Source organism: Symphalangus syndactylus, chromosome 13 (assembly GCF_028878055.3).
Source record: "Symphalangus syndactylus isolate Jambi chromosome 13, NHGRI_mSymSyn1-v2.1_pri, whole genome shotgun sequence".
Classification (NCBI taxonomy): domain Eukaryota; kingdom Metazoa; phylum Chordata; class Mammalia; order Primates; family Hylobatidae; genus Symphalangus; species Symphalangus syndactylus.
The window spans coordinates 118,472,709-118,484,078 of NC_072435.2; the positions used below are offsets into that span (position 1 = coordinate 118,472,709).

The 11,370-nt window shown below is 48.5% G+C and overlaps 1 protein-coding gene across 1 annotated transcript; it reads right to left on the minus strand.

The window, feature by feature from the left end:
- Positions 1-486: 486 nt before the first annotated feature.
- HCAR1 (hydroxycarboxylic acid receptor 1) lies at positions 487-1,722 on the minus strand. Its single transcript, XM_055239259.2, has one exon. It carries the CDS (start codon positions 1,720-1,722, stop codon positions 688-690), a length of 1,035 nt encoding a protein of 344 aa, XP_055095234.1. The 3' UTR covers positions 487-687.
- Positions 1,723-11,370: the final 9,648 nt, after the last annotated feature.

Below are 11,370 nucleotides of genomic sequence, written 5' to 3' on the forward strand. Positions count from 1 at the left end.
AGAGAGAACATGCCCCATTTAAACACATATACCCATTTACTTAGCCATTTAAAATGACACAGGGGAGGCCGGGCACCGTGGCTCACGCCTATGATCCCACCACTTTGGGAGGCCGAGGCAGGCGGGTCACCTGAGATCAGGAGCTCGAGACCAGCCTGGCCAACATGGCAAAACCCTGTCTCTACTAAAAATACAAAAATTAGCCGGGTGTGTTGGCTGGTGCCTCTAATCCCAGCTACTCGGGAGGCTGAGGCAGGAGAATTGCTTGAACCCGGGAGGCGGAGGTTGCAGTGAGCCGAGACTGTGCCACTTGATTCCAGCCTGGGAGACAGGGCGAGACTCTGTCTCAAAACAAAAACAAACAACAAGAATTACACAGGGGCTGTGCAGTTCCTAGCCCTCCTCCCAACACACACACGCTCCACTCCATGCACATTCTGTCCCCTGCCATTGTGATCAGATAAGAAAATGCAGCCAACTCACTTCAATCAACTGGAACCTCCCCAGAAGGTATAGTTGTGTGAATTTCATTTCCGACAGAATGAGAAGGATGCAGTTCATGTGCATGAAGCCGTCTTGCAATAAGAAAGGGGGGTAGCATTTTCAAAGCCCCCGACCCCCTTAGCATGAGTTAATTCTAAATCACCACTCTATGTTCCTCAGTGTGGTTGGTCTGCTCGTTAAGTGTCACTCAACAATGTGGGGATCCCACTGCCCATCAGACTGGCTTTGGAAACTATTTGTCACACTGATGCAACTCCTGCGACCGAGGTTCGAAATTGGCTTCTCTTCCGGCCTTTGTGTTTTTGAGTGTCCTGGCTGCTTGGGTTTCAGACTGCAGATTTTGAGCTTGTTGTAGAATTTGGGAAACGAGGGGCTTGAAAAATAATACACCAGGGGATCCAGCATGCTGTTCGTGTAGGTGAAGCTGAGGGTGATGTGCAGGGCCACGTGGACAGAGGGATCGCAGGCGCTCGAGGGCACCGTCCAGAGGAAATAGAGTCTAGCGGACACGCTGGGCAGGTAGCACGTGATGAACACAATGGCCACCACCATGATGAACCGGGTCGCCTTCTTCATCCGAGCCTGTCTGGCCAGCTGCTGCCTCCGCCTCAGGCTCCAAACAATCTTGAAGGAGCAAAATAAGATGATGCCGAGGGGCAGAAAGAACTCCAGCTGGAACATGATGTCATGCCAGCCATTGGCCGACTCCATGATGAAGCTCTCACAGGAGACCGCCGTCTCTTGCACACAGAGATGGTTCTCCAGCAAAAGATACAGTGTTCCCACGATGACCAGGGTCCACAGGGTGCAGACGATGCCAGCCGCCGTCCGGGTGGAGATAGTGTTCACCGCGTGGTGGGGGTGGACCACTTTGAAATACCTGTCCACAGCCACCACCGTAAGGAACACGATGCTCCCGGCCCTGTTCATGGCCAACGTGAAGAGCCCCACTCGGCAGGGAATGTCCCCAAAAGCCCAGTGTCTACGTCTGAGGTAATAGTCTGTCCGAAAAGGCAGGCAGATCATAAGGAGGAAATCAGCCACGGCCAAGTTGAAAAGGTAAACAGTGCTCGGCTTCCAGGTCTTCATGTGGAAGCAGAAACCACACAGGGCGACCCCATTGCCTAGTGCGCCCAGCACAAAGGCCACAATGAGCAGCGGCGGCATCACCTGGGAGATGGTGTCCCCCTCGATGCGGCAGCACGATCCGTTGTACATGGCGCGGACAGAGCAAGTGTCCGGGTGCGGAGCAGCCCAGGGAGTCCCCACAATGGCACAGATGCTTATCTGAGCGTTAGCACTCACCCAGCTGCTGCGTGTCTGACTTCATCACCCAGGATGCGGGTCCTGTGTGTGGGTTGGATGCTGCCACAGCAGCGAGAAGAGAAACTTCAGCCAGGAAATGAGAGACCCAGGGAGGTCTTTTCTCTGGAGCCCGTCTCACAAGCCGCCTGCCTCTCGGAGAGGCCAAGCCTGGAGCCGGATGAAGCTTGGAAATGCATGCAATTTTGCAAAAGTGGTCATTTCTGAGAGGCAGTAGGGTGGGGGGGTCTGATGAGATTGATGCCGTAGAGGAGCGATTGGGTCCAGCGCCAGAATAATTTTTATTTTCAGCTTCGCTGTTCCTCCTCGGACTCCGTGCTGGAGAGCACACAAAGCTGCCCAGAAGGCAAGAAAAAAGCTTGTTTGTCCTCCCTCCTGGTGGAGAAATCCAAACATTTCCTGGAGTGGTTCTGGGCCCCTGCCTTTGCTTTCCTCCTCTAACCTTTGCCTGACTGCCTTGTCCTCTCCCTCATCCCACGGGGCACTCCCATGCGGTGCCAGAGAGGGGAGGCTTTGCTCTGCAGCTCCTCCGGGCCGCTTCCTGTGCCGAAAAATACCGCGCTCAAAAATTGGAGGAGTCTGCGGAGAAAAAAGTTCTAATCACGATACTTGATAGATGTTAGAAAAATTCTTTGGCGGGAGTCACCTTTCCCCCGCTCTATTCCCACCTCCCTGCCCTTTGCATCCTTCCGTGAACCCAAGTGGCCAGTTGCACAACCACCAAGACCATGAAATAGATCCGAAGCCCACTTCTCAGATGTCTGTCTCCACAAAACGGCCTCTTTGGGAGCCGGTTTCCCCCTCTGCTGGGAAGCAGAGCCTAGAACTTTTACAAAGATTTAGCTCTGAGTTTCCATTGGCTGCTTGAATGAGCCAAACACCATGAGATGTACGTTTTTAATTTCAATTATGTGCTGAGCCCATCAATTAAAACTGCCCCCTGGGGGCGGAAGAGGATTGGAGGAGTTGATTAAGGAGTCCATCTCTAAAGCAATCAGGAGTAACATTAGACTGCACAAAAAACTGGAGTCTTCGCTAAAATTTCCTGTCCTTTGGCTTTAAGGATTATTAATCTGCCCTGTGCCTTTCAGCTTCCAGTTTAGAAAATGGGGTGGAGGCCGGGCACGGTGGCTCACGCCTGTAATCCAAGCACTTTTGGAGGCCAAGACGGGCGGATCACGAGGTCAGGAGATCGAGACCACGGTGAAACCCCGTCTCTACTAAAAAAATACAAAAAAATTAGCCGGGCGTGGTGGCGGGCGCCTGTAGTCCCAGCTACTCGGAGAGGCTGAGGCAGGAGAATGGCGTGAACCCGGGAGGCGGAGCTTGCAGTGAGCCGAGATTGCACCACTGCACTCCAGCCTGGGTGACAGAACAAGACTCCGTCTCAAAAAAAAAAAAAAAAAAAAAAAAAAAAAAAGACAAAAAAGAAAGAAAGAAAGAAAATGGGGTGGAGGCCAGTCGCGGTGGCTCACATCTATAATCCCAGCACTTTGGGAGGCCAAGGCAGGTGGATGACTTGAGGTCAGGAGTTCCAGACCAGTCTTGCCAACATGGTGAAACCCCATCTCTACTAAAAATATACAAAAATCAGTCAGGTGTTGTGGCACATGTCTGTAATCCCAGTTACTCAGGTGGCTGAGGCAGGAGAATCACTTGAACCCGGGAGGTAGAGGTTGCAGTGAGCCCAGATCACGCCACTGCACCCCAGCCTGGGCAACAGAGACTCTGTCTCAAAAAAAAAAAATGGGGTGGAAAAGAGGGGGTGCATCGAAAGAATGTGTCTGTCTTCTAGATGCACACTGAAGCTAAATTCTTCCCACTGGATGCTGGACTCCAAATCTGTCCACCCACATTCTCCCCTGCCTCGCCCTAGCACAGACTGCGGTCACTTCCCACCTGAACTGTTGAAATAGTTTCCTAACTGGTTTCCCTTCCTCTCATCTATTTCCTGTAAGTCATCTTCTACACAACAATCTGATTTTTCTAAAGCACAGATATGATCATATACCTTTTTTCACTTAAAAATCTTCACTAGCTCCCTTCAATCTGCCAAGGCGCTAGAATGATGGCCTGTGGACCCTATCTGGTTTAAAAACCAGCCTGGCTTGGCTGATATGTTTTTAAAACCTGGTGCCGTCCTATAGAAACCTGGATTTCTGCTGTCTCTTAGAACACTGGAAAATCTGGCCACACTGGACCGACACTCCCACGTGGAAACAATCAGCTGGAGCTTAGAGTAGACAGAGTAGAGACAGAGAATGAGCCCCTGTAGACAGAGAATGAGCTTTACTGTTTGCCATAGTCCTCACCACTCCCTATTGCCTTACATCTGGTTGGCTTTCCTCATTGGCAAGCCTAGTCTCTGTGGGATTTTGAGTTTGTCACCTCTGCTCTAGGTTGAAGGTCACATTCCTTGGATTGACGTACAAGGTCCTTCACAGTTGGTTCCCAACCTACCTTTCCAGTATGATTTTCCTGCCACTTTCCTCTTTCCACCCTACTCGCTAGTCTCATAACCTCTAATAAATAAACGTATTCGTCAAACGTCTATATCTAGTTCCCCCACAAATTCAGGAGTTCTTTGAAGACAAACTTCATACTCTTGGCCTGGATGAATAACTCCTACTTTCTTTCTTTCTTTCTTTCTTTCTTTCTTTCTTTCTTTCTTTCTTTCTTTCTTTCTCTCTCTCTCTCCCTCCCCCTCCCTCCCTCTCTCTCTTTCTTTTTTTTGAGACAGAGTCTGACTCTGTTGTCCAGGCTGGAGTGCAGTGGCTCTGTCTTGGCTCACTGTAGCCTCAACCTCCCAGGCTCAAGCCATCCTCTCACCTTAGCCTCCTGAGTGGCTGGGACTACAGGCGCATGCTACCATGCCCAGCTAATTTTTGTATTTTTTGTAGAGACGGGGTTTTGCCATGTTGTCCAGGTCTCAAACTCCTGGGCTCAAGTGATCCACCCACCTTGACCTCTCACAGTGCTGGGATTACAGGTGTAAGCCACCGTGCCACGCCTAACTCCTACTTTTCATGAGAGCTCATTGCAACCACTTTCACTCTGTGGGCCTTTGTGATTCTGTGATAAGGTGCTGACTAACAGGGGTAACCATGGTAGGCTGAAACACCCCAAGATGAGGTCAGAGCGGTAACCCTGAGTACTTCATATGCTTAGCCTGGATTTTTTAACAAATGGAAAATATTCTTCATTCTACATTCTCAGATACTGTCGGGATTCTTGTAAACACAAATACTTCCTTTTTTTTCCACATGACCAACACCTGCCTTTCTTTTCTAAATCCTTTGTCTTGTCAAATCACCTTCTTCTCTATTTGTGTGTGTGTGTGTGTCTGTGTGTGTGTGTGTGTGTGTGTGTGTGTGTGACTGTAGAATTAGGTGGAAGGCAGAGGATTAAGGAAGAAAAAAATGGCATCTATTCCTCTGAAAATCTATTGGTTTTTTTGGTTTGGTTTTTTTTTTGGTTTGTATGTTTTGAGATAGAGTCTGGCTCTGTTGCTAAGGCTAGAGTGCAGTGGCACAAATGTAGCTACTTTCAACCTGTGCTTCCCAGGCTCAAGCGATCCTCCCACCTCAGCCTCACAAGTTGCTGGGACCACAGGCACTTGCCACCATGCCTGGCTAATTTTTGTTTATTTTGTAGAGACAAGGTCTCACCATACTGGTCAGGCTGGTCCTGAACTCCTGGGTTCAAGCGATCTGCCTGCCTCGGCCTCTCAAAGTGCTGGGATTACAGACGTGGGCCACCGCGCCCGCCCCAAAAGTCTACTGGCTTTTCACATACAATCTGATCTTATTCTACCCCAGGGCTTCAAGAAGATGCTGTCTCTCTCTTCTTGGACTTCCTGCTGAAGATCATGCTCTGGTGCCCTATTCCTTTGTGCACCAAATTTAGATCTATCTAGGCTCATGCCTGTAATCCCAGCATGTTGGGAGGCAGATCACTTGAGGTCAGGAGTTCGAGACCAGCCTGACCGACAGGAGTTCGAGACCAGCCTGACCGACATGGTGAAACCCCCAACTCTACTAAAACTACAAAAACTAGCCGGTCGTGGCCAGGAGTGGTGGCTCACTCCTGTAATCCCAACACTTTGGGAGGCAAAGGTGGGTGGGTCACCTAAGGTCAGGAGTTCGAGACCAGCCTGGCCAACTTGGAAACCCTGTCTCTACTAAAAATACCAAAACTAGCTGGGCGTCGTGGCAGGTGCCTGTAATCCCAGCTACTTGGGGGGCTGAGGCAGCAGAATCACTTGAACCCGGGAGGCAGAGGTTGCAGTGAGCCGAGATAGCGCCATCACACTCCAGCCTAGGGGACAAGAGTAAGACTTTGTCTCAAAAAAAAAAAAAAAAAATTAGCCAGTCATGGTGGTGCATGCCTGTAGTCCCAGCTATTCCAGAGGCTGAGTCACAAGAATCGCTTGAACCCAGGAGGTGGAGGTTGCAGTGAGCCAAGATTGCACCACTGCACTCCAGCTTGGGTCACAGAGTGAGAATCTGTCTCAAAAAAAAAAAAAAAAAAAAAAATTGGCCAGGCGGTGGCTCACACCTGTGATCCCAGCACTATGGGAGGCCGAGGAGGGCAGATCACCTGGGATCAGGAGTTCAAGACCAGTCTAGCCAACATGGTAACACTCCAGCTCTGTTAAAAATATAAAAATTAGCCAGATGTGGTGGCAGACACCTGTAGTCCCAGCTACTCGGGAGAGTGAGGCAGGAGAATTGCTTGAAGCTGGGACGCGGAGGTTGCAGTGAGCCAAGATGGCACCCTTGCACTCCAGTCTGGAGGACAAGAGCAAGACTCCATCTAAAAAAATAAACAAATAGACCAGGAGCAGTGACTCATGCCTGTAATCCCAGCACTTTGAGAGGCTGAGGCGGGTGGATCACAAGGTCAGGAGTTCAAGACCAGCCTGACCAACACGGTGAAACCCTGTCTCTCCTAAAAATATGAAAATTAGCCAGGCGTGGTCGTGGGTGCCTGTAAACCCAGCTACTTGGGAGGTTGAGGCAGGATAATTGCTTGAACCAGGGAGGCAGAAGTTGCAATGAGCTGAGATCACAGCCACTGCACTCCAGCCTGGGTAACAGAATGAGACTCCGTCTCAAAAATAAATAAATAAATCTAAAAATTAATTCAAAATAGATCCAAGATCTAGATGTAAAAGCTAAAACTACAAAACTCTTAGAAAACATAGGGGAAAAGCTTAATGACATTGACTAAGGCAATGATTTTTGGATATGATGCCAAAAACACAAGGAACAAAAGAAAAATAGATAAATTGGACTCCACCAAAATTAAAACCTTTGTGCCTCAAAGGGCACTCACTATCAACAGACAAGGTGAGGTCAGGTGCAGTGGCTCACGTCTGTCATCCCAGCACTTTGGGAGACCGATCACTTGAGGTCAGGAGTTTGAGGCTAGCCTGGCCAACATGGTGAAACCTCGTCTCTACTAAAAATACAAAAATTAGCTGGGGCTGGTGGCACATATCTGTAGTCTCAGCTTCTTGGGAGGCTGAGGCAGGAGAATCCCTTGAACTTGGGAGGCAGAGGTTGCAGTAAGCTGAGATTGCGCCACTGCACTCCAGCCTGGGTGACTGAGTGAGACTCCACATTAAAAATATAAACAAAACAAGCAAACAAAAAAATAGACAAGGTGATATGGTTTTGCTGTGTCCCCACCCAAATCTCATCTTGAATTGTAGCTCCCATAACTCCCACATGGGAGGGACCCAGTGGGAGGTAATTGAATCAGGGGCAGGACTTTTCTGTGCTATTCTTGTGATAGTGAATAAGTCTCACAAGATCTGATGGTTTTGTAAAGGGGAGTTTCCCTGCACAAGCTCCTTCTTCTTGTCTGCGGCCATGTGAGATGTGCCTTTCAGCTTCCACCATGATTGTGAGGCCTCCCCAGCCACGTGGAACTGTGAGTCCATTAAACCTCTTTCTTTTGTAAATTGCTCAGTCTTGGATATGTCTTTATCAGCAGTGTGAAAGTGGACTAATATACAAGGCAATCCATGCGATGGGAGAAAGTATTTGCAAACCACATGTATGTGATAAAGGATTAATATCCAAAATATACAAAGAGCTCTTACAAATCAAGTACAACATCAACAAAAAACAATCTAATTAAAAAATAGGCCGGGCACAGCGGCTCACGCCTGTAATCCCAGCACTTTGGGAGGCTGAGACCAGTGGATCACGAGGTCAGGAGATCGAGACCATCCTGGCTAACATGGTGAAACCTCGTCTCTACTAAAAATATAAAAAATGAGCCAGGCATGGTGGCGGGCGCCTATAGTCCCAGCTACTTGGGAGGCTGAGGCAGGAGAATGGTATGAACCCGGGAGGCGGAGCTGGCAGTGAGCCGAAATTGTGTCAGTGCACTCTAGCCTGGGTGACAGAGCAAGACTCTGTCTCAAAAAAATAAATAAATTAATTAAATAAAATAAAACTAAAAAAATTAGCTGGGCGTGGTGGCACACACCTGTAGTCCCAGCTACTCAAGAGGCTGAGGCAGGAAAATTGCTTGAACCCCGGAGGCGGAGGATGCAGTGAGCTAAGAATGTGCCACCGGACTCCAGCATGGGCTACAAAGCGAGACTCCATCTCAAAAAAAGAAGAAAAAGAAAAAAAAAGGCAAATGACTTGAATAGGCATATCTCCAAAGAAGATATACAAATGGCCAATAAACACATTTGCCACTAAGATACTCAGTATTGCTATTTCACTAGGGAAATCCAAATCAAAACCATAAGATACCACTTCACACACGTTAGGATAGTTATTGGTTAAAAAAATAGAAAAAAATCTGGGTGCGGTGGCTCACGATTGTAATCCCAGCACTTTGGGAGGCCAAGGCAGGCGGATCACAGGGCCAGGAGATCGAGGCCATTCTGGCTAACACGGTGAAACCCTGTCTCTACTAAAAACACAAAAAAATGAGCCAGGCGTAGTGGTGGGCAACTGTAGTCCCAGCTACTTGGGAGGCTGAGGCAGGAGAACGGCATGAACCCGGGAGGTGGAGCTTGCAGTGAGCTGAGAGAGCACCACTGCACTCCAGCCTAGGAGACAGAGCGAGACTCCCATCTAAAAAACACACACACACACACACAGAAAATAGGCATTGGCAAAATTGTGGAGAAATTGAAACCCTTGTGCGTTGTTGGTGGGAATGCAAAATATGGAAAACAATGCGGCAGTTACTAAAAATAATTGAGATCCAGCAATTCTACTTCTGGATGTATGCCTGAAAGAATTGAAAGCAGGGACTTGAACAGGTATTTGTACACTCACGTTCATAGCAGTATCGTCACAATAGCCAAAAGGCAGGAGCAGCCCAGGAGTCCATCAGCTGATAAACAGAATGTGGTCTATACACACAATGGAACACTATTCTGTCTTAAAAAGAAAGGAAAAGGCCAGGTGCGGTGGCTCATGCCTGTAATCCCAGCATCTTGGGAGCCTGAGGCGGGTGGATCTCCTGAGCCCAGGAGTTAGAGACCAGCCTGGACAACATGGCGAAACCCCATCTCTACAAAAAAAAAAAAAAAAAAGAAAAATGAGCTGGGTGTGGTGATACATGGCTGCCATCCCAGCACTTTGGGAGGCTGAGGTGGGCAGATCATTTGAGATCAGGAGTTTGAGACCAGCCTGGCCAACATGGAGAAACCCTGTCTCTACTAAAAATACAAAATTAGCCGGACATGGTGGCGCGAACCTGTAATCCCAGCTACTTTGGAGGCTGAGGCAGGAGAATCACTTGAACCCAGGAGGTGGAGGTTGCAGTGAGCCAAGAATGTGCCACCACACACCAACCTGGGCAACAGAATGAGATCCTGTCTCAAGAAATATATATATTTATTGAAGCGACCTCTAAAGTGTTTTCTAGATGCTTCAGGACACCCAAAATGAGGAAGAGTTTATCTGTCACCTGGAGCTGAGTGTTGAGCCGCGGAAATAAGACAAGCACAGTAGTCCCCCCTTATCTGTGGGGAAGATGTTCCAAGACTCCAGTGGATGACTGAAACTGCAGACAGCACCGAGTTCTATGTGCCCCGTGGGTTTTGGATCTGGGAACCAAGACAGCTACTAAGTGACTACCAGGTCGGTGGCGTCTACAGTGTAGATACGCTGGGAAAGAGAGGATTCACATCCCGAGCAGGGATGGCGAGAGACTTCATCATGTTACTCAGAATGCTATGCCATTTAAAACTTATGTTTGTTTCTGGAATTTTCCACTGAATATTTTTGTGCCATAGCTGACCACAAGTAACCGAAAGCCCCGGAAAGCAAAACCACAGATAAGGAGGGCCTAGGATACATAACAATAAAGTAAAACAAATAGAATACGTAGTTTAAAGTAATATTTTCCACAATGAATTAGACACACCACAGATGATATGTGAAATGATATTAGGTGATACAGAGTAATGTATACACATATTTTTATTTTATTTTATTTTATTTTATTTATTTTTTTTGAGACGGAGTTTCACTCTTGTTGCCCAGGCTGGAGTGCAATGGCACGATCTCAGCTCACCACAACCTCTGCCTCCCAGGTTCAAGCAATTCTCCTGCCTCAGCCTCCCTAGTAGCTAGGATTACAGGCATGTGCCACCACGCCCGGCTAATTTTGTATTTTTAGTTGAGACGGGGTTTCTCCATGTTGGTCAGGCTGGTCTCGAACTCCCGACCTCAAGTGATCCGCCCGACTCAGCCTCCAAAATTGCTGGGATTACAGGCGTGAGCCACTGCGTCCGGCTTTTATTTTATGAGACAGAGTCCCACTCTGTTGCCCAGGCTGGGGTTACTGGCATGATCTTGGCTCACTGCAGCCTTGATCTCCTGGGTTCAAGCGATTCTCCCACGCCTCCCAAGTAGCTGGGACTACAGGCATGTACCAGCAGGCTTGGCTAATTGGTTTTTTAAATTATTTTTTGTAGAGACAGGTCTTGCCTTTTGCCCAGGCTGGTCTCAAACTCCTGGACTCAGGCGATACTCCCACCTTGGCCTCCCAAAGAACTGGAATTACAGGTGTGAGTTACCACAACCAGCCACATATTTTAATTTTATAGGTATAACTTTATTTTAGGCCAGGTGTGGTGGCTCACGCTTGTAATTCCAGCACTTGGGGAATGCAAGGTGGGAGTATTGCCTGAGCTCAGGAGTTCGAGACCAGCCTGGGCAACATGGTGAAACCCCATCTCTACATCTCTACTAAAAATAGAAAAATCAGCTGGGTGTGGTGGTGGGTGCCTATAATCCCAGCTACTCGGGAGGCTAAGGCATGAGAATTGCTTGAACCTGGGAGGCAGAGGTTGCAGTGAGCCAAGACTGCACCACTGCACTCCAGCCCGGGCAACAGAGTGAGACCCTATCTCAAAAAAAGAAAAAAGAAAAGAATGGCCGGGCGCGGTGGCTCACGCTTGTAATCCCAGCACTTTGGGAGGCCGAGGCGGGCGGATCACGAGGTCAGGAGATCGAGACCACAGTGAAACCCCGTCTCTACTAAAAATACAAAAAACTA

Coding starts and splice junctions, on each gene's coding strand:
- HCAR1 (XM_055239259.2), bottom strand. CDS start 1,722: ATGTACAACGGATCGTGCTGCCGCATCGAGGGGGACACCATCTCCCAG.